Below are 24,523 nucleotides of genomic sequence, written 5' to 3'. Positions count from 1 at the left end.
TGACCTTTGCTATAGCAAGAACATTTTGAATATGTATTTTAGTAACACTTAAACATACGATTTTAGCCATATAGTGAATATCTGCCCTCTTTAAAAAGTTGATAACAAAATTTTCTAATCACAAAATCTCCCAAATAAAGGATTTCAGTTGGTTTTCAAATCATCTGTTTAATATATAAATATGGAATGTCTTATTAGCTTATAAAAACAATTGATGATGGCAGGAAAATATATCTTCACTAGCACATTTCAACAAAAATCTTTACATAACTGGTGAATGGGATTGAAAAGTTAATGTCATAGATGAGTAAACATAGCCACAAAGAGCTTCTTCCATTTGAATTTGGGTGTTTTTGTGTGGTATTTTTTCAAGTCTGAGGCCACTAAACCAAATATCAATAAACAGAAGTTGGAATTTTTAAATTACTTTATCATAAAATATTAAACCAAGACTTAAAATTAATGAAATTTATTTAATCACATTGCTGTCACTGACAGATATTATCAATATTAAATTTTAGTGAGAGCTAAAAGATTTTTTCCATCCATTAATAAATAAAATTATTTAAAATATTGTTTATTTTATTTACATCTTATCCCACATTTATGTTTTATAATTTATATAATTTATTAAATCATTATACATGTGTAGTCTATAAATAAATAAATATTCATATTTAGAGAATTCGTGTCAGTTTTTTCCTGAGGGTATACCCCTAATCCAAATACTGTTTTGAGATTTTGGATGAGTTTTAACCTTTGTACTACAAGTTCTCTGAATCCTTGTGTAATGATAAAAACAATATTTGCATAAACTGAACAGGAGACAGGTTGTTTAAATATGCTCAGACAGCTAATCTCCGATGTTTGTACCTGTTCAAAATGATACCACTTCTTCTGTAATAAATTTAATCATTATTGTAAAGATGTAGATATTTATGATTCTCATAGTCACTGATTATTAAAATTTCGTGTTTTAATTCTTTGGGCAATTATTTCTCAAACTATCTCTTCATAATTGTACCTCTAACTTTAAAATGATATTACCCCAGTTATAAAATTAGACAAGTGTATAAAAAGCCTTTTTTTCTGTGCTCTTTATTTCAAAACAAAATTGGGTTTATACTATCTAAGCAAGTTGAAACCTGCTGATGGTATAATGGTGTGTGAATTCCACCTCCTGGCTTACTGCCACATTTCAGCCATGCTTTTTTCCAGGAAGGATTTCAAAAGATCTATATAGATGCATAAAATGAACAAAATGGAATAAAAGTAGCCATTTATTAAATATCTTTAGATAACACGACTTAAAATGGCTTATAATATTCTAGCTTGGATAATACTGTAATTCGTACCATAATTTATTTAATCATTCCCAATCATTAGATATTTAGTTTGTTGTCAGTTTATTTAATTATAATAAATGAAGCTGTTATGAATATACTCTGTGTTTACATCATTGATTAATTCCTCAGAAAATATATGTGCATATGAAATTATTGGGTCAAACATAAGCCTTATTAACACTTAGTATATTTATGCCAAATTACGTATAGAAGAATTTGCGTATATAGCTACTTGGAAAAGAAATTATAAGTTTCACTGTACAATGTGAGAAGTAGAAGTGAGTCCCTGGATTTTGTAGTTACTTAATAATGCCATTTGGATAATTTGTTTCTTACTTGCTAAAGCCACTTGCTATGAAAAAATTTATATTCATAATTTAGTACAATCCAAGAGTATGTTTAGCAGTACTTATCACTAAATTATAATTTTTTCAAGGAATGCCTAGCGCTTCTATTCCTCACATTATTTGCAGTATGCAAAACAGAGTATATGTATTTCTGTAGGCAAAGGTAGAGGTATTCGAGTGGATTGAAAGAGTCCAGCATTCTCTTAATGTCTTTTATTGAAATCTCCTACTCACGAAGAATAGCTTACCTGGTATTTAATGTTGTAGTGTAGAATTTACCGTCTGTTGAACATCATTGGGAGGGATTTACTTCTACCAAATAGCAATTTTAAACATGATTGAAACATCCACATATTCTGCATTTCAGGATTTGCTTTGAATCAAACTGACATTGTATATATATATAATAGCAGATACTGATATCTCTGATTCATATCCACCACAGTAGGGTTCATTGTAGCTTCAGCTTGCTTATTTGTAATATCTTTCTCTGACATTGAAAAATCACCTTTATTTTTTAAAGATATTTTCACCAAGTATAGAATTCAAGACTGACAGTTTTAATCTTTAAGTACAGCTGCCCTTAAACAATGCAGAGGTTAGGGGCACTGACTCCCTCCCCATGCAGCCAAAAATCCAAGTATAATTTTAGATGCCCCCAAAACTTAAATACTAATAGCCTACTGTTGGCCAGAAGCCTTACAGATAGCACATATTTTGTATATGTATTATATGCTGTAATCTAACAGTAAGTAAGCTAGAGAAAAGAGACTGTTATTAAGAAAATCCTAAGGAGGGGGTGCCTGGGTGGCTCAGTCAGTTAAGCATCTGACTTCTGCTGGGGTCGTGATCTCCAGGTCCTGGGATTGAGCCCCTCATAGGGCTCCCTGCTCAGTGGGGAGTCTGCTTTTTCCTCTCCCTCTGCCCCTCCCCCTGCTTATTCTCTCTCTCTCCAATAAATAAAATCTTAAAAAAAAAAAAAGAAAATCATGCGGAAAATACATTTATAGTACTATACTGTAAAAAAAAAAAGTGTTAAGTGCACAGAAGCTGCACAGTTCAAACCTGTATTGTCCAAGAATCAACTGTACCTTTAAAGATATTGGTTCACTGTCTTTTTGCTTTTATTGTTTCCCATGAGAAATCTGTCATCTTTATCACTGTTCCTCTGAACTTACTGTCTCATCTTCCCCCCTCTGACTGCTCATAAGATATTCTCTTTATCACTGGTTTTGAGCAATTTGATTTTGATGTTTCTTGGTGTGATTTCCTTCATGTTTCTTGATTGGGGATTTATTGAACTTCTTTGATCTGTAAATTTGTTTTTATCAAATTTGGGGGGTTTTCTACCCATTATTTCTTTAAATACTTGATCTCCCCCCTCTCTTTCCTCTTTTTTTGAGGACTCTACCTGTATATTAGGCCACTTGAAGTCTTCCACAGATCACTGATGCTTTTCAATTTTAGATTCTTTTTTCTTTGTTTCATTTTGCGTATTTCTATTCCTGTGTCTTGAAAGTCACTAATTTTTTTTCTGCCATGTCTCACCATCCATTAATTCCATGTTGCAAATTTTTCATCTCAAATCTTATAGTTTTCATTTATAAAAATTGTATTTGGATCTTTTGTTCTATTTTGTTTTTTAATATTTTCCATGTCTTGACATAACTTTTTGAACACATGGAATACAGTTATGATAACTAATGTCCTTCCTTATCTGCTAATTCAACATCTGTGTCATTCCTGGGTCAGTTTTCATTAAGTGATTATTTTCCTCATTAAGGGTTGTGTTTTCTTGCTTCTTTGTTTGTCTTATAATCTTCGTTTGGAAGCCAGAAATTATGAATTTTACCTTGTTGGATACTGGGTATTTTTGGATTCTTATAAATGTTTTTTTGTCTTTGTTTTGGAATGGAGTTAAGTTACTTAGAAATATTTTAATACTTTTGAGCTTTACTTTTATGATTTATAAAGCTAGTCTAGGCTATGCCCAGTCTCGGGCTCATTATTCTCCACTACTGAAACAAGATCCTCTGAACTTTCTCCCCAGTGCCTCATGAATTATGACTTTTTCCAATCTGGCTGGTGAGAACAAGCCCTATTCCTGGTCTCAGACATGCACTTATCAGTACTCTGTTGAATACTCAAGGGAGACCTTCTGCAACTCTCTGGAGTTCTGTCTCTGTGCAGCTTTCTCCTCCTAACTGTTCTCATCTCAAACTAGCTGCTTCGGTCTTGACAGATTCTTAGCTCCATCTTAGCTCAGAAAATTAGTTGAGCTCTGCCTGGTTCTCCTCTTTGTGCCTCAATCTGGAAATTCTTCCAAGGTAGTATGAAGGGGCAGTTGTAAGGTTCACATTGCTTATTTTCTGTCTATTAGGGATCACTGCCCTCTGTTGCCTGATGTCCAGGCTTGAAAACTATCATTTCATATATTTTGTCTGGTTTTTCCTGATTTCTTTCTTTTAAGTTTCAAGGAAGAGTGTAAATCCAATCCCTGTTACTCATTCCATCTTTGCCAGAAGTGGGAGTCTCAGGTCTTTTACATCGTCTGCTTCCTCTGTGTGGAATGGCCTACCCCAGATATCTGTGTCATTGATGCTCTCACCTCCTTCTGTTTAGCAGTTTTTTATTGGATGCTGGACATTGTGAATGTTCTGTTGTTGTATCTCTGGATTTTTTGTCTTCCTTTAAGGAAGTGATGCCTTTTATTTTAGCAGCCATATACATTATCTGTGGGTCAGCTTATTCTTTTGAGGCTATTTTAAACTTTGGCTGGATAGGTTTATAGTAGTTTTTATTCTAGGGCTATGTTAGCCCTACTACATAAGACATGACTCTTGAATACAACAGGTGTTCAACAACGTCTCTTCACTCTGGCTGCTTGAAAATTGCAATATCTCCCAGGCCTGAGTGGGCTCTGGGAACTGGTCAGTTGACAGTTCCTAGTAATTATTCTTTGCCCAGCCTCCTGGAGTCAAACACTACCCATGTCAGCCTGGTATTCAGGCAGATTCAAGATGACCCTAGGTAATTTTCTAGAGCTCTTTCTTTGCATAACTTTTTTCTGTGCCATACTCTGCCCTGAAAATTGCAGTTTCTTTACCCTCCCCAAACTCTATTCTCTGTCTTCTCAACTAGACTACTGTTCCTGCTCCCTGTGTCACAGTCCAGAAGGTTTCCCCAGTCTGAAAGGTAGAGTTCATAGGAATCACCCTTGTCTCAGGCATCACAGTCCTTCACTATTTATTTCTGAAAACAGTTGTCTCATATCTTTCTTCTAGTTTTTCAGGAGAGGGCAAATCTAATATCAGTTACTCTATTATGGCCAGAAGCAGACATATTCAGAGTGATATACACAGTGACTTAATACACAAGTTAGGTCATGTGACTTCTTTGCTCAAAACTGTTCATTGGCTCCTCATTTCAGTCAACGAAGAAGCCAAAATACTTACAATGGCTTACAAAATCATGATTGACTTCCCCGTTACCTCTCTTTCCTTATACCCTACTGCTTCTCTCCCAGCTTATTCCAATCCACACATACTGAGCTTCTTGTTATTTCTGGAACCACCAGGCATGCTTTTATCCTAAGTCCACTCTGTTCCCTTTGCTTGGTCAATACTTTCCATAGATGGCCATGAATAGCCATGTGGCTAACTCCTTCATTTCTCTCAAGCTTTTCAACTTCCTAATAACCATGTATTTAAAATTGCTACCACCTCCCCACCATCTCTTCTTTTCCCCCATTTTCCTCACACTCCTCTATTTTTCTTTTTTCTCGTAGCATTTATGGCTCCCTGACATACTGTTTTTTTCTTACTTATTTGTCATGTTCATTGTTTAATGGCCGCCTTCCCCCTTTCGAACTCAAGCTCCACAAGGACAGAGATCATTGTCTATTTTGTTTCCTATACATGGTCTACACTCATTACATAATTTTCTATACTTTGTTAGATGTTTAATAAATTGAGCATTAAAAGCATAGATATTAGTATGCTTCTTTCTTTTCAAAAAGTTTAAGAGGTAACCATTTCCAGTTATAAAATAAATAGTCCCAGAGATGAAAAATACAGCATAGGGAATATAGCCAATAATATTGTAATAACATTGTATGATGGCTGCACTTACTGTGGTGAGCATTCTGTGATGTGTACAGTTGTTGAATCACTATGTTACACACCTGAAAGTAATATAACATTGTGTGTCAACTATGCTTAATAGTAAAAAAATAAATAAATAAAATAAGTTTTTAAAATTTCCTTAAGCTTGGGACACGTGGGTGACTCAGTCAGTTAAGTGCCTTCGGCTCAGGTCATGATCCCGGGGTCCTGGGATCGAGTCCCGTGTCGAACTCCTTGCTCAGTGGGCTGCGTGCTTCTCCCTCTGCCTGTTCTGCCTGCTCTGCCTGCTCTGCCTGCTCTGCCTGCTGCTTCCCCTGCTTATGCTCTCTCTCTGACAAATAAATAAATAAAATCTAAAAAATAAATAAATAAATTTTTAAAAATTTCCTTAAGCTTAAAGGTTAAAATCAGCAAAACTAAATTTTCCTGCCTTCATTGGTTATCACCCTTTAATTGAAATGTTACATTCATGATTAAAATTTATAAGCCTTGGGGCGCCTGGGTGGCACAGCGGTTAAGCGTTTGCCTTCGGCTCAGGGCGTGATCCCGGCGTTCTGGGATCGAGCCCCACATCAGGCTCCTCCGCTATGAGCCTGCTTCTTCCTCTCCCACTCCCCCTGCTTGTGTTCCCTCTCTCGCTGGCTGTCTCTCTCGCTCTGTCGAATAAATAAATAAAATCTTTAAAAAATAAATAAATAAAATAAAATTTATAAGCCTTATATTTCTTTTTTATTAGGTTTTTTATTTTAATTCCAGTATAATTAACATGCAGTGTTATATTAATCTCAGATATACATATAGTGATTCAACAATTCTATGCATTACTTAGTGATCATCATGATAAGTATACTCTTACATGCCTTTTATTTCTAATAGACTTTACTATAGTCAGAATTTTCACATTCTAATAATTATAGTCAAGATTTAAAATCTGCCCTGAACCAACCACAATTTTATTTCACAGTAAAATTATAACTATAATGTGCTGATATTTTTTCTTCTCATGGCAAAATACCTGTAACACATTATAGAAGTCTCAGATATATTTTAATAGAAATAGCCTAACTTAGGTAAAAGTGGGAATGTTTTGGCCCTCAGAATTCAAAGAAAGGTTTAAATATTAAATACTAAAAATCATGAGAAATAGGGATAGAGGCAGTAGTTTGCTGGAATCACTGTGTTGACTCGCAAGAGCTGATTGTGCATATCTCTTCCCAGTTCCATGTTCAGTGATATCATATTGGCAGCTTAAGGTTGACCACAGTAGATTCTTTCCCCCAGAAAATCAGCAAATGCTGCTGAGTCAAGGCTCAGCACTTCCAACCCCCAACCCCAGCCTCACACAGCCACTTGTTAAGTCTTTATTACCACACCTCTGGATTTGAGCAGAATCAAGAACAGGTATCAGGCTCAAATGACTCTGGAGCTCCTGTTAGAACTCTGAAAACTGCTTCTCTAAAGGTTGTCTTCTCTCAGGAAGACTGGCTTTCTCTCTATGGTGAGATGGTTGTTCCTTCATACCTCCCAAGTTTTACATCACATACTCTGACACCACAGAAAAACTCACTTTTTCTGTTGCTATTTGAAAAATACTAGCAAAGGTCTCGAAGTACTTAAATGCCCACCTCTGGGCAATCAATTCAGAGGTGGGGGCGGGGGGTTGGAAAGTGCTGAGGGATCATGGGAAATGGGGTAATATAAGAACTTGCACATCCTGGAGGAAAAGGAACCCGTGTGTACTGTTGGTGGGGATGTAAAATAGTGTAACCACTGCAGAAAACAGTATGGAGATTCCTCAAAAAATAAGAAGTAGAACTACCATATGATCCAGTAATTCTACTGAGTATTTACCCAAAGAATATCAAAACACTAATTTGAAAAGATATATGCACCCATATGTTCATTGCAGCATTATTTACAATAACCAAATTATGGAAGCAGCCCAAGTGTCCATCGATAGATGAATTGATAAGGAAGATGTGGTATTAACCATAAAAAAGAACAAACTCTTATCATTTATAACAACTTGAATGGATCTAGAGAATAAATCCTAAATGAAGTAAGTCAGTCAGATAAAGACAAATACCATATGATTTCACTCATATGTGGTGGCATTTAAGAAACAAAACAAAGAAAAAAAGTGACAAACCAAAAAACAGACTTCAACTATAGAGAACAAACTGATGGTTACCAGAGGGGAGGTGAGTGGGGGGATGGGTGAAATAGGTGAAAGGGATTAAGAGTACACTTACCATGATGAACATTGAGTAACATATAGAATTATTAAACACTATATTGTACACCTGGAAATAATATAACACTGTATGTTCATTATACTGGAATTAAAATTAAAAGGAAAGATTTCAAGTTCAGTAAGATTTCATTTTGTTTTTTTACTTTAGTGCTATCCTAGTTTTCCAAAGTACTCAATAAACTTGAAGACATGTTATTAAAGAAAAAAGAAAGAATTTGCATATTCCTAAGTAGCCATGCAAATAGGAATCAGTTTCCAGGAGGCAGCAGTTCTATGATATAAACAGAGCAGGTAGTTCTATGATGTAAAGTGTTTGTTAAAATATAAAATTCAGCTAAATTAGAATACAAAGTAGTTCCAAAGCCAGCACTATTTATTAAGAGTTATTTTATTTTTTTATAAGATTTTATTTATTTATTTGCCAGAGAGAGAGAGCAGCAGCCAGAAGGAGAAGCAGGCTCCCCCCTGAGCAAGGAGCCCGATGCAGAACTTGATCTCAGAACCCCAGGATCATGACCTCAGCCAAAGGCAGACACTTAACTGAGCCACACAGGTGTCCCTAGGAGTTATTTTATTTTATTTTATTTTTAAGATTTTATTTACTTATTTAAGAGAGAGAGAGACAGCCAGCAAGAGAGGGAACACAGCAGGGGGAGTGGGAGAGGAAGAAGCAAGCTCCTAGTGGAGAAGCCTGATGTGGGGCTCAATCCCAGAACGCCGGGATCATGCCCTGAGCCGAAGGCAGACGCTTAACGACTGAGCCACCCAGGCACCCCCCTAGGAGTTATTTTAAACATAGTTGAGAAACCAGAGTTAATGTAATACTTTAAATAAAACATCTATTTTTTAATGTGGTGTAATATAAGTTCCTACAGTGAGTTTATTGAAATGTGCTTTTTGTTTAGGGTTTGAACTACAGTTCCGGTTAGGCCCCACTTTACAGGGAAAAGCAGTTACTGTGTATACAAATTACCCATTTCCTGGAGAAGCATTTAATCGAGAAAAATTCCGTTCCCTGGAATGGGAAAATCCAACAGAAAGAGAAGATGATTCTGATAAATACTGTAAAGTTAATCTTCAGCAAGCTGGATCATTTCAGTATTACTTCCTTCAAGGGTAAGTCAGGTGTTCTATATGTGGGGGGGGGGTTAATTTATTCTACCTAGTTAAATTATCTAGCTTGTAAAAAGTTATTATATAAACCATGGCAGTGCAGTTTTTATAGGAATTTTTGAGATGCAAATAGAATATGGTTCTTTGGTTCCTAGGAAGTAATTGTAAGACTCATTGAAGATTCAAAGTATTTTTTTAAGTAAACACTTGAATATTCTAGTCTTTTCACATAACTTCATTATAAGATGCTATTTGCTTGAGTGCCCTTATTACTGACAGATTTTAGTACACTTATTTTTCCTTAAAGCAACATTATTAGATGTTATATGTATTATATCATTATGTACAGATTAGAAAAGGATAAAATGAGGCTTTTCCATTGAGTTTCATTGCAACTTTATAAATGATTTTATGTGCTTAGAAATATATTTTTAAATGGGACAGTTCAACTTCCCATTAGAGAGTCAGACTATCATTAATTGAGAAGTTTTTGTTTTGTTTTCTCCTTAGAAATGAGAAAAGTGGTGGGGGTTACATAGTTGTGGATCCTATTTTACATGTTGGTGCTGATAATCACGTGTTACCCTTGGACTGTGTTACTCTCCAGACATTTTTAGCCAAATGTCTGGGACCCTTTGATGAATGGGAAAGCAGACTTAGGGTTGCAAAAGAATCAGGTAATGTCAGCTATCTTTCTTTTCGTTTAAAATAAATGTAATTATCCTCTGTGATACAGATTTCAAAAGCTTTGATTCTCCTTTTAATTTTGTTTCTTTGTATATTTAGAAATATAAGTAGAGTCATATAAAGTTGTTAAGGCTTAACCATTTTTAACCTACAAAAATAACAAATTATATGGTTCAACTCAGTAAATTAAGGAACTCTAATAATAAAATGAGATTATTATTATCTCTTAAGACTTAACTTTGACATATGAAAATTAGTAGTAAACTCTCAAAATGTTTTGGAAAAAATATTATATTGCATATAACTTTAATTCAACATTGAGTAACTGTCTTCCATACAGAAGGTGTGTGCTGCCCTATATCCAAAGGGTATATGCAATGGATAATATTAATTTTCTACTTTCAAGTTGAATATAATATGAAGAAAGAAGTACGTTTACTGACATAATTGAAACAGAACACAAGTAATATATATATATATATATATATATACACACACACACACATCCGACAAATATAAATTGAACCCCTAATAATAACTAGGCACTGTGTACAATGATTTTTTCAAATACATTATCTCATTTTATCTGTCTTATATATGAGGACACTGATATTCTGAAAGATTTGCTTGAAGTAGACTTGCTTAAAGTCACTTGGGGTACAGCTAGGAGTTAAACCCTAGTCTTTGACTCCTTTTCTAGTTGCATGGTTGGCTTGCTATTTAAAATTACTTAAGGAAGTTTAAACTTATGTTTTGCTTAGTTTTACTTTGTTTTTTTTTCTTACAGTGGTCTTTGTTTATTTTCTTGTGTTGCAGGTTACAACATGATTCATTTTACCCCATTACAAACTCTTGGACTATCTAGATCGTCCTACTCCCTTGCCAACCAGTTAGAATTAAATCCTGACTTTTCAAGACCTAATAAAAAGTATACCTGGAATGATGTTGGACAGCTAGTGGAAAAATTGAAAAAAGAATGGAATATTCTTTGTATTACTGATGTTGTCTACAACCATACTGGTATGAGCTTCATTAACTACTTCCATTAATTTTGATGAAAATATTATATTCTGATTATTTTATTTCTTGTTTTATATAACATAAATTTTGAAAACACAAATGATGCATAGGTGTCCTTCAATTTAAAAATCACTTTATATAGTAACACTGTTTTTCTTTCAAAGAAAGCAGTGTTAGTTGAAGATAAAATCAGCATGGAAGTATTTTCAGTGTAATGATTATAAAAACAAGAGAGTGATCATAGAAGAGACCTATGATCACATATTTCAGCTCGCAGGATTAATACTTTGCAGACCAACATGTGAATCCCAGCAACAGCTCTGGTGCTGTAGTATATATTTGGAAAAACTTAATGACTATTATTTAAACAGAAAGTTATTGGTAAACTCTTAGAAGTTAAATCTAAAAATTACACATGCCAAAAGGGCTTATTAAAGTTAACTCGTTTGGATCCCAAGATTCTTTACCAATATACAATTCTATAAAATGTATCAGAGCTTCCCAACTGGTGATCCTCAGGAAGATGATTGCTGCAGTCACCTGTCAGAACAGCTGGGCCTGGAGAAGCCTCTGCCCATGATCAGCTTTCAATTTAATCCAGTGTTCCTTGCAAATATTATCTTCTTTGTATGCCACTGAAAACTTCCTAATATCTAAGAACTCAGTATTCTTCACTTGAAAATTTGACATTATTGATAATTACTTTAATATCAATAGTATTATTCCTATCAAATTTATCAAACTACATAATGGCATTATATGGTTAGGATATGGCATAGGCAGCTGTAACAAAGAGACAAAAATATAGTGATGTAAGACTGAAACTGTATTCATTTCTTATAAAAGATGAGATAGACATCCCAAGACTACTATAGTAGCTCAGTGATAATAGAGAACAAGGTTCTTTCTCTCATGATGCTCTATCTCCAACACTTTGCTTCTAACTCTTAATCAAATATGACCGCTCCAGTTGCCAATATCACCTTCTACCAATGGAAATGAAGAAGGGGAGTCATGCCTTTTATGGGCATGATCTGGTGTGTGTGTGTGTGTGTGTGTGTGTGTGTGTATACACTCACATTTTATCAGATAGGATTTTTTCTCTTATCACACCTAGCTGTAAAGGAGTCTTGCAGTGTAGCCTGTCAGCCATATGTACAGCTGAACCTTGGGAATTCTGTTACTAAAGGAACAAAGGGAGAAAAAAATTGGGGTACAGTAGCAGTGTATTTCTGAGGCATTTGAGAGATTCTATGCATTGTAAAAAAGTGAATTTTGCATCAGCCTTAAATTGGAAAGTGTTACAAATCATAATGTCATTTCTGTGAAACAGGTTTTCATTATAAAGTTACTATCCAGGGGGAGTCAACTTCCAGATTGGCAGTGCGAGGGCTTCACAGACCTTCTACCCAGCAAAACAACTGGTAAAAATTATTTTTTAAAAAACTGTTTAAAGTCTTTGGAAATTGTGCTAAGGGGATTCAGCATATGGAACAGTATATAAAAAAATCTACTAACTCTCAGTAAGAGCAGTGATAGTCTGTGACATTTGAACCAGGATCTGCTTCTCCCTGCCCCAGCTCAGAATGATGATAGATCTATTCCTGGCAGGTGCAGCTGGAAACACAAGGCTCCTTTTGTCCTCAGCTCCCAGTATCGGGCTACAGTTGAAATGGGCAGGCTTCCATTTCTCATGCCCCTCCCAACTCCAGCACTCTGTTGCAGAAACTCTATTCTAGGCAAGAACAGGTGAGAGATCTTGGGCTCCCTTCCTTCATCCAAACCCACTCATAGACGGAAAGCTTTATCCCATGCATGGCAGGGCAAGAATACTGGGCCCCAGTTGTCCTTGCCCCAGCTTGCTTGTGGGGTGGAGGTTCCACACCTAGAGAAGTAAGCCAAAAAAACCAGAGGCTACAGTCCCTGCCACCAGCTATGGAACAGTGACACAGGTGTTCTGCCCAGGGGAAGAGATGTGCAGTAAGAACAGAGTAAGAATGAAATTGACTTTATTTGGTGCATAGCATGGAACACTGTTGGAAACAGTGGAGACTTTGGTGTAAACAAGAAGAGGCTGGTATCACCATGAAAGCAACTAGCTAGTAGTTTAACCAAAAAAAAAAAAAAAAAAAAAACAGGGAAAGAGACAGCTAAGAACAGCCCTCATGGGGTCAGACAAGTCTCAGAGACTAGCGTCAGAGATTCTCCCTGCCAAGAGGTCCAAATTTAATTGGATCGGATTGTGGAGCAATTTATGCTCCAGGCTATTATCAAAAATAATAGCACTAGAGAGTAACAGCTAAGTGTGATTCCAGCAGAGGCGAGCAGCTTTACAAAGTTCAGGGAAAGAGACAGTTAAGAGAGCCCTGCTAAAAACCACTATCATGCCAGACTGACTGCCGGTGGCCAAGGCTGCACACTCTGAGAGGCAACATCAGTGTCTGCACGCTGTAGGGGAAATAGACTTCACTGAAATAGTTTAGCCAAGTTACAAACAGGCAGCCAGCAAGACCTGAAAGGAATGGGCTCAATATCCAGAGTTACTACAGTACATTATCTAAATTGCCCAATTTGCAACAAAAAAAAATTGAGAAATGCAGAGAAACAGCAAGTGTGACCCATACACAAGAAAAAAGCAGGCAACAGTAATTGCCTTTAAAAAGTCCTAGATGTCATGTTTAGCCAATATAGACTTAAGCAACTATTATAAATATATTTAAAGAATTAAAAGAATCCAGGTTATATAGCAGTAAAGGGAAGGATATGATGATACTATCTCATCAAATAGAGAGTATCAGTAAATGGAAATTTTTAAAAATAACCAAATGGAATTCTGGAGCTGAAAAGTAAATAACCAAAATTTAAAATTCACTAGAGGTATTCAGCAGTATATTTGAGTTGACAGAATAAAGGATCAGTGAACAGAGATTATACATTTTGAAGAACAGAAAGAAGAAGATAAAAATGAACAGAGTTCCAGTAAAGGTGGGACATCCTGAAGCATACGAGCATGCAGCGTGGAAATACCTGAAGGAGAGGAAAGAAAAGAACAGAAAAAACACTTGAAGAAGTATTGGGTGAAAACTCCCAACCTTTAAAATTTGATTTAAAAAAATTAATCTACACATCCTAAAGCTCAGTGTACATTAAATAACATAACAAAGATGGCCACACTCAGCAGAGTAAAAAATTCGTAAGCCAGAGATCCGGGGAGTGTTTGAAGTAACGCATACCTTGTTTTATTGTGCTTCATTTTATCGCACTTCTCAGTTACTGCTTGCTTTTTTGCTTTTTGTTGTTGTTGTTGTTACAAATTGAAGGTTTGTGGCAACCTCCATCGAACAAGTCTATTGATACCATTTTTCCAACAGCATTTCCTCCCCTCATGTGTCTGTGTCACATTTTGGTAATTTTTGCCAAACTTGTCATCATTCAAACTTTTTCATCATTTTATTTGTTATGGTGGTCAGTGATTTGTGATTATGACTTGGTGAGAACTCAGAAAATAGCATTTTTTAGCATTAAAGTATTTTTTATTTAAGGTATATACATTGTTTTTTTAGATATAATGCTACTGCATACTCAATAGACTACAATACAGTACAAACATAACTTTTATATATGCTAGGAAACCAAAAAAATTTGTTTGACTTGCTTTATTGTAATTTTCATTTTATTGCAATGGTCTGGATCCAAATCCACAATGTCTCCAAGGTGTGCCTGTATCTTGAAGGGCAGAGCCTGTCGGAGTTAATTAAAAAAACAAGATCCAACTACATACTGTCTGTAGGCAACACACTTTAGATTCAAAGATACAAATAGGTTGACAGTAAAAGGATGGATAAAGATTTATCAAGGACTGGAAGCTTGGAGGTCCCCTCTCTGGTTGCTCTAGAGACCACACAGCTTTGGGCATACATATGGTCTTCCAGACTGCCAGAGGTGAATGTGATTTTATTTTTAAGCCTGGCTTCCTAGGATTCACCCTGGGTCAGAGTAGGTTAGTGTTCACTCCATGTTTGGGTAGAGGTTGTGTTTAAGTCCCTTTGCCAGTGTGTTGTCCTGTGTTGATGGGTCTGTATGAGATGTGAGGAATGTTTTCAAGTCTTTCCCATGTCCTATTAGAATTGCTTCTGAGTGGTGCAGCCCCAGGAGGGCTGTCTTCTGCTTTCTCTTTCCCTGGTTCTCTCTGTTTAACTTCTGTTTGTTTGCTCTGTTGTTTTTCTTATATCATGGAGCTACTAGAATTCTTTTAACTGCTCCCCACTAAGGTCTTCATTATTTTCAATAACACTCTTATGCATGGAGTTCTTCAATCACCGTTCCAAACAAATTCAGTCCCCTTCATCCTCATGGCCTGTCTTTCTCCCTGAGCAGAACACCTGTGCCACTGTTCCAGACCTGGGGGTGAGACCACTTTTCCCCAAGTACCGTCTCATTCTGGGGGCACTCAAGGCAGGAGGTAGCAATCCCTGGTCTTTTCAATTGCTCTCCCCACGTGGAACCTTCACCCTACAACTAAGCTCCAGCTCTCAGGGGCAACTGGAGTCCCAGTGTTCTTGGCCTCCCACAACTAGGTAGGACGTCCACCCTACAAGGGAGTGGGGAGGGGGACTCTGGGCGGAGGAAAGGAGCCAAGATTTTCTTTGCCTGCCTACTTGGAATACAGCTTCTACAAAATGGGGCTAGAGGGAGTGAGAAACATGGGCAGCCTGCCTCTCTCAGCATGAAACTATAACCCCAGACTGAGAGTGGTGGGAGGAGGGAGTCTCCATGTTGGCCATACCTACCTGGAGTAGAGCACCTGGCACAGAGCTTCCATTAACACATAGCTGGTTGGGAGTGTTAAGGGAGCAGATGGTATAGTTCAAATGCCACAGACTATTGCTATTCTTGCTGAGAGTTAGATTTTCTTGAATAAGTGTTTCTCCATATGCTGAATGCCCTTAGGACAATTTCCAGAGACTTTAAATGATTATATTCTATAATTTTTGCTATTTAAATTATGGTTTTGCTGGGGAAAATGTCTGCTAAGTTCCTCACTGCACCACTTTAGAAATCCATGTTTCATTTTTAATTTTGATATATATTACGATGCAGTTTGGTTTGGCTTCTCTTTCATGTAGAATTAGAAAAAATACTTTATTACCTAATATTTAGAATTCCTTCATTTTACACTTGATTTTGTTTCAGAAACATAAGTAAGAAAGTTGCAAGATTTTACCATTTAAAAAATTAGGGTAGCCTTAGTATTCTTAATAAATGAAAATCCAAACTGGATATAATTATCATTACATTTTTTTCTTACATCTTGAATTCTAATAACTCTGTTGATGAATCTAGGGAAAACCAGCTTAAATTGATTTTGGAGAATTATTAATTTAACTGTTATTATAGCATCTCTGTTTCTTATGTATCCTGTCTTCAAGTGTTTATTATGGATATATATAAATAATAAATAAATAAATAAATAATGTACTACATTATTTACTAAATAAATGACTGCAACTAAAAATAATAATTATTTTTAAACTCTGTAAGGATTGTAAGGATGCGCAGCTGAGTGAATGAGGCATGAACACATTCATCTGGTTAAGACTGCAAGTTCTGAAGAAACTTGCCCAAATTCATTCCTGGCTGTATGACTTAGGCTGAGTTACTTATCTCTCTGTCCCTCAGTTCCTCATCTGTTAAAGGAACATAACAGTATGTCTTACATCATGTGGTAGGACATGAAGATTAATAAATAGTGTATTTAACTGGCATATGGTAGGTATTCAGTAATTGTTACTACTTTTTGTTTCTTGTACGTTAACCACTCATGCTCCTCTGTATGAATTCAGGGGCATTATTCTATTTTAAAGATGAAACAGAATATGTATAACCTTTATTTGTTTATTTAAAAATTAAAACAAATATTCTTTAGTGTTGTAAATACTTGGAATACCTTGCAGAACTCCTCTGATTCTGGTTCTGAACTTACTGGTACAAATGGGTAATAAGATGTAAGCTACACTCTTGTTCTTTGAGTATGTTTCTTTTAGCAATTTCTCAGCCTTACTTTCCTTTTTTTTTTTTTAGAATTTAAAAATGAATTTATTTTTTTATTATTCCTCAGTTTGTTTCTCATAGTCCATAGTCTCTCATGTTTCATTCCCCCTTGTGATTACCCCCCTTTCTTTATCCCTTTCTTCCCCTAGCGATCTTCCTACTTCTTATGTTCCATAGATGAGAGAAACCATATGATAATTGTCTTTCTCTGCTTGACTTATTTCACTTAGCATTATCTCCTCTAGTGCCATCCATGTTGCAGCAAATGTTGAGAAATCGTTTTTTTTGATAGCTGAGTAATATTCCATTGTATATATGGACCACATCTTCTTAATCCAGTCATCTGTTGAAGGGCGTCTCGGCTCCTTCCACGATTTAGCTATCGTGGACAATGCTGCTATGAACATTGGGGTGCATATGGCCCTTCTCTTCACGACGTCTGTATCTTTGGGGTAAATACCCAGTAGTGCAATGGCTGGATCATAGGGTAGCTCAACTCAGCCTTACTTTTATCAGTCTTAATAAAACAATGTATCTTATTAACCTTTCAAGATTAGCTATACAAAGAGGTTGCCTGTGAGAGAACTGAGTTTTCTTCCATCAGAATTGTTAAATAAATAAATAAATAAATAAATAAATAAATAAATAAAACAAAACAAAACAAACAAATCCATCTCTCTGGAATGAAAAAGCTGCATGAGGACAGGAGCCTTGCTCACTTTTGCTGCAGAATATCCATCTCCCAGAACAGTGCCTGGGACAGATCACATTCTGAGTGATGTAAACATATGAATGGATTTTGAGTTAACATGCTGCCCTTGGGTAGTACTACCCATCAAATGCTTCGGTAGATGTGCCTGGGCCTTAGCTGGGGCTGGGACTGGTTTGACATGTGGGTACTAAGAGTGTGAGATGAAGAAGGACATGTTCAAAGAAAGAGAAGGACTAAGATGTAGCAAACCTCCCTCAAAGGTTTAGCAGAAATGAGAAAAGAAGGACCAAAAGAGAGAAGGAAAAATAAAAAACCACCAAGATAATGATACCTTTTATAAATCAAGGAAGAAGTATTTCATAGATCAATGAAGGACTAATCAGTAATGGCAAATGTTATAGAGGTTAAACAGATAAAGTTGAGAAAGTAGCACTAAATCTCATGATTAGGAGGCTTAGAGTAACCTCAGTGGAGTGCTGGATGCAGCAGCAGATTGCAATGGGAAAAGGAACAAGACTGTGGGGAGAAAGTGGAAGCAGCAGATGCAGGCTGGATTTTCTAGACGTTTGGTCTTGATACTAATAGACTACAGAAGTCAGAGAAAGAACTGTGTTTGGATAGGATGTGCATTTGTTTGTATTCTTAGCCTAGGGAGATACAATCATATTTAAAGATCCAGAGGAAGGAACCTCTCCTTCCTTCCCCCACCCAAAAAAATATAGGAAGAAATGATTATGTGGGGAAAAAGGTGTAAATGACATTTTGAGTTCTGAAGATTGGGCAGAAGCCCTGTCTGGCTTTTAGGGAAAGATGTTTTTCAGGCTTAGAAGGAACATTCCAAACTGTAGTTGACTGAAGGACTGTCAAATGGGCCAAGGACAAGGCCCTTCTTAACTCACACAATAGTAAACATGTTATTACAGGGGTGTTAATAAATCAGTGTTGCATCCTACAACAATGAAAAATTCCTACAACAGAAAAGAAAAATGTATGGTGAAGTAGATGACAAGACACCACAACCAAAGAAATGTTTTTCACATTACAGTATCATAAATTATGATAAATATTTTAAATTAATAACAAATATTTAATGTAAAAATGTAACATGAATATGTAATATGTAGTTTATATAATTATAATATTTAAATACTGATGTCTAATATATAAGAAAATGAGTGGTGGATATTGATATTTTGTTTCATCTTTAAACTTAATGAAGATACTAACTTCACTTTAATTACAAGATATTCCTTTATGTTTCCTTTTTATTTAAGCTGCTAATAGTAGATGGATCCAGGAACATCCAGAAAGTGCATATAACCTTGTAAATTCTCCACACTTAAAACCTGCCTGGGTCTTAGACAGAGCACTATGGCATTTATCCTGTGACGTTGCAGAAGGGAAATACAAAGAAAAAGGAGTACCTGCTTTGATTGAAAATGATCATCAAATGAATGTCAGTATGTATAGAGGAGTACCACACTAAAACAGAATAACAAAATTTCTAAAGTACAAAGTAAATGTATGGTTGAAAATTATTTAGAGTCTATCTTTAATTTGATAAATAATATTTAGTGAAAAGATTTTAAATATATATATTTTTTAACTATTGAAATTTTTCAGTGCATTCGAAAAATAATTTGGGAGGATATTTTTCCGAAGATTCAGCTCTGGGAATTTTTCCAAGTAGATGTTTACAAAGCAGTTGAGCAATTTAGAGGACTTCTTACACAAGGTAAAGGATATACATTAAAATGTTCCTAGCAATTATAGAAGTTCATTATTACTCTTAAAGGGATAACCCTTCTTTTCTCTGGTTAAGACATTATTAAATCTGTTATTATTATATATTTGTGTTACTATAAACTGTGGTCCTGGAAGCTATCTGAGAATTAGCAGAGATATCTAAAGGGCATGTCATAATAATATATAACATAATTATTTCCCCTGAGGACTGTTTCTTTCTGTTGGTTCCTTAGCACAATACTCAGAATATAGTGGAGCTCAATTTATGTTTGTTAAGTGCATGAATTGGAAGTAAGTAGAGCAGATTACTGCAGCTGCCACAAGGTAGCTTTTAACCTCTAGATATCAATACAATTTTTTTAAGATTTATTTATTTTGGGGGAGAGCATCGGGGTGGGAGGAGAAGCAGAGGGGGAGAGAGAGAATCTCAAGCAGACACCCTGTTGAATGCAGAGCCCATTGCAGGGCTCGATCCCACGACCTAGAGATCATGACCCAAGCTGAAATCAAGAGTTGGACGCTCAACTGACTGAGCCATCCAGGTGCCCTTAAATTTTTTAAGATTTTATTTTTAAGTAATCTCTGAACCTAGGGTGGGGCTCAAACTCACAACCCCGAGATCAAGAGTTGTGTGCTCCACTAACCGAGCCTGTCTTTAAGCCTTTTTGATAGATTATTTCCAGTTTTTTCATCATTCATTCATTCGTTCAATACATATCTTTTGAACCACCTAGTATGTACTAGGCACTCTTCCAGGCATGGGGATTCAGTGGTGAACGTAGCAAGCCCTTACTTTTGTAGAACTTATATCCTTATAAGCAGTATTATAGAAAATATATCCTGTATGTGTTATCTTTACTTATGTGAGTAAATCTGCAGGATAAATTGTTAGACATAGAATTTCTGGGTCAAAGAGTATACAAATTTAATGATAAATTTACAATAGATATTGTCCAGTTGCTTTTCAACACAAGTTGTACCAGTTTACATTATTAACTATACCCTCAGTAGCATTAGATACCATTGATCTTTATAATGTTTGTCAATCAGGCAAAACATTCCTTATTTTAATTTGTAGTTCTTTGCTCATTAGTGAAGTACCTTTTCACATGTTACTTTGCCATTTATGGATCTTCCATTAATCGTCTATTAATGTTCTTTCCCTATTTTTCTATTGTGCTGTTTGACTTTTTCACATTGGCTTATTAATATAGGTGATTCCTGGGGCACCTGGGTAGCGCAGTCGTTAAGTGTCTGCCTTCGCCTCAGGGCGTGATCCTGGCGTTCCGGCATCAAGTCCCACATCGGGCTCCTCGCTCCTCGGCTGGGAGCCTGCTTCTTCCTCTCCCTCTCCCCTGCTGTGTTCCCTCTCTCACTGGCTGTCTCTCTGTCACATATATAAATAGAATCTTTAAAAATATATATATAGGTGATTCCTTTATATTGGCCTCAAATATGTCCTCCTAATATGCTATTGATCTCCTAACTCTTGATTATGGTATTTTTTTTTTCAGTGTAGTCAAATTTGTCAGGCTTTTATGGCTTCTGATTTCACATCATGCTTAGAAAAAAACCTTCCATCAGCATTGTTTTCTTTAAAGAATTTTTTGATTTCTTCTAATAATCTTATTTCTTTTTTATATTTAAATGTTCAAGGGGCACCTGGGTAGCTCAGTCAATTAAGCATCTGACTCTTGATCTTGCCTCAGGTCATGATCTCAGGGTCGTGGGATTGAGCCCCACATCCGGCTCCATGCTCAACAGGGAGTCTGGTTGGGATTCTCTCTCTCCTTCTCCATCTTCCCCTCCCTACATCACACACACTCTCTCTCTTTCAAATAAATAAATCTTTAAAAATAAATAAATAAATGTTCAATACACCTGGAATTTATTTTTGTATATTATATAAATAATTTATTTTTATTCAAAAAATGGTATTGAGTTGATAGTCCATCCTTTTATGCTGATTTGTTGTACACCATTAAGACTTCATAGTGTAGTCATATACTAAATATACGTGGGTTTGTTTTGTGTACTATTCCAGTGATCTTTTATTCATTCTATCAATACTAAAGACTGTTTTATCATTTACACTGATTGTATAAGCTTTTCTTTTTTTCAAACACTTCCTTGCAGTTTTTTTTCTTTTTTCTTTTATTTTTTTTAAGATTTTATTTATTTATTTGAGAGAGAGAGAGTGAATGAATGGGGGGGGGAGCAGAGGGAGTGGGAGAAGCAGATTCCCTGCCGAGCAGGGAGCCCAATGTAGGTCTCAATCCCAGGACCCTGGGATCATGACCTGAGCTAAAGGCAGACACACTTAACCCACTGAGCAACTCAGGGGCCCATTGGCAGGTTTAATATATTTACTCTTCCAAATGAACCTCAGAAACTAAATTTTAAGAATCTATTCATATTTTATCTTATTTTGTTTGTGCTTTTATAAGCCACTCCAAGGTCTCATTAGAATAAGCCAGATATTAATTAGTTAATCCAAAAGCAAGCCCAATTAAGGAAGGAAGGCACTTGATGTAATGACCACTGGGCGTTATAGCAACTGTTGAATCACTACCTCTGAAACTAATAATACACCATATTAATTAATTAAAATCAATTAATTAATTGATTTTAAATTTAAAAAAGAAATATTAAAAAGAATGATGAATAAAAAATTAATAAAATCAAGCCCAGTGGAGGCAGTCCTGCACAACACCTAATTTATTAGGAACAAGTTCCAGAAAAGGGATGAAAATTCTTCCCACAAAACATTTATTTACATTTTCCTTTTTTTGTCTTTTTTTAATAATAATATTTTTTTATTATGTTAGTCACCATACAGTACATCCCTAGTTTTTTATGTAAAGTTCCATAATTCATTAGTTGCGTATAACACCCAGTGCACCATGCAGTACGTGCCCTCCTTACTACCCATCACCAGCCTATCCCACTCCCCCAACCCCCATTATATAAGGAATATGCTTGTTGGTAAAAAGGAAAAAAGTATAAAAACAAGCCTGTGTGTTTCTTTCAGAGAATGCAAAGAAAGTCAAGTTGTTAATAAGACTTACTTTTGAGTAGAAAGCAGTGTTTGAAGAAAAAGAACTCCTGATATTAGTGTATTTGGTAATACCTAGAAGGAAAATTTGTACCACCAACATCCTTAATGCCCTAAAAATTGTAGTAAGAGAATGCTGACTAAGGGAGAAAAGTGGGGTAGGGGTTGAACTGATAGAAATCCTTGTGTTTCTCTTCTATAATGTTCTTCCTCCTTTTCAATCTCTCTCTCCCCCTCCTTCTCTATGTGTATACCGTGTGTGTGTGTGTGTGTGTGTGTGTGTGTGTGTGTTAGATGGTGTGCAGGAAGATGGGGGGGAGGTAGGAAGGATGCTTGTGGAAAAAATATTTGTTTTATTTTTCTGTGAAAAAATTGTAACCTAAAAATTTGGATATCAGTAACAGTTATAATCTCGTTGTGGATATTTGCATTTAAGATATCATCTTTTCTTTCTTTCAGAAAATAGGAAAATAACAACCAAGCCTGATCCAAAGGAACACCTTAAGATTATTCAGGATCCTGAATACAGAAGGCTTGGCTGTACTGTAGATATGAACATTGCACTAGCAACTTTCGTACCACATGAGTATGTTATGTATTTTTCCTATGAAATAAAGGATAATATTACTTACAAACCTTTATGGCTAGTATTAAAATCCTGAATTGAAAATCAAATAAAGTAATTCATCATAATTCTCCTAGTTCAAATGCATGATGTTTTCCTCTTTTTTTCTGTGTGGGGGACCATTTTCCTATATGTGTATATCAATTTTTTTTTACAACTGGGAAACTTCTTCAGCCATAATTAAGATCCTGATGAATACATTTAAAGTTTCAGATAAATAAATAAAGTTTCTATGACCCTTGTTAGGAAATTTTTAAATGTAGAATTTTAAAACCATTAAATATTCAGTGTGTATTGCTCTCTCTGCTCTAGCAAGGGCCCAGCTGCAATTGATGAATGCTGTAATTGGTTCCGTAAGAGAATTGAGGAGTTAAATTCAGAGAAGCATCAACTCGTGAACTATCATCAGGAACAGGTTTCACCTACTTTTGAACTGCTGTTTTTCTTTGAGTCTTAATACTGTTTGTTGTTGTTTTTACTGACATGTATAATTTAATGTGTTCTAGGCAGTTAATTGCCTTTTGGGAAATGTGTTTTATGAACGACTGGCTGACCATGGTCCTAAATTAGGACCTGTCACTAGAAAACATCCTTTAGTTACCAGGTATTCCATTTTTGTTTTCTTCTCATTAAAGGTTAAAAATTGAAAGTTTCATTTAACTTTTCAAATTAATCTGAATGTTTCCTTCAATGTGTGACTTCACTACAATGAATTGAAATAGAAATTTCGATTTGGTAACCAGGGTTAATATTAATTAATTTGGTTAAGCCAATCCTTAGTTAAAGAAACAGTCATTAGTATGAATCAATTTATAATCATTACATTAATGTTTCTGGAGGACTACGTATACTTACTAGTAAATTCAGTGTAAATCAAATTGAGCCAGCATTCAGCTCCTTATCTTGTAGGTAATGTGCAGCACAGATCAGGCAACTAAAGTGTAGTAAAAGCTTTTGCAAAGTAACATCAATACTTCAATGATTTTCTTAGTAATTTTATGAGATTTTTTAAGTTATTATTTAAAATGTTACCCAGGTAATGCTATGATGCTAGCTTTCCACTTCTCAAATCTTAGTAGATTTACTCAGAAAATCTTCTGAAGATTTTGACCTATAAAAAGTTTATTTCCTATAAATACTATAAAAACTAATCTTATTCTATTTGTTAGGAAGGAGGTTTAATTTTAATAGTACTAATCTAAGTTCTCTCCAAAGAGTCTGTCTATATGGATTGAATATTTAATTGTATCTCCATAGATATTTTACATTCCCATTTGAAGAAATAACCCCCTCCGCAGAAGAATCTATGATTCATATCCCAAATAAAGCTTGTTTTCTGATGGCACATAATGGATGGGTAATGGGAGATGATCCACTTCGAAACTTTGCTGAACCAGGTACATCATTTTTGTTAACTTTTCTGTGGATAGGGAAAGAAGAGTT

General features: G+C 35.5%; 1 protein-coding gene across 1 annotated transcript in view; it reads left to right on the top strand.

Moving 5' to 3' along the window:
* AGL (amylo-alpha-1, 6-glucosidase, 4-alpha-glucanotransferase) overlaps positions 1-24,523 on the top strand; it is a 78,612-nt gene that overhangs the window by 6,065 nt on the left and 48,024 nt on the right. Inside the window, 9 exon segments of the mRNA XM_040626729.1 lie at positions 8,977-9,187; positions 9,695-9,861; positions 10,688-10,891; positions 18,929-19,110; positions 19,278-19,389; positions 22,915-23,041; positions 23,393-23,495; positions 23,587-23,684; positions 24,338-24,477. Of these exon segments, the coding sequence (XP_040482663.1) occupies positions 8,977-9,187; positions 9,695-9,861; positions 10,688-10,891; positions 18,929-19,110; positions 19,278-19,389; positions 22,915-23,041; positions 23,393-23,495; positions 23,587-23,684; positions 24,338-24,477 (1,344 nt within the window).

Source organism: Ursus maritimus, unplaced genomic scaffold (genome assembly GCF_017311325.1).
Source record: "Ursus maritimus isolate PB19 unplaced genomic scaffold, ASM1731132v1 scaffold_12, whole genome shotgun sequence".
NCBI classification, from domain to species: domain Eukaryota; kingdom Metazoa; phylum Chordata; class Mammalia; order Carnivora; family Ursidae; genus Ursus; species Ursus maritimus.
This window is presented reverse-complemented; position numbering and strand designations above follow the sequence as displayed.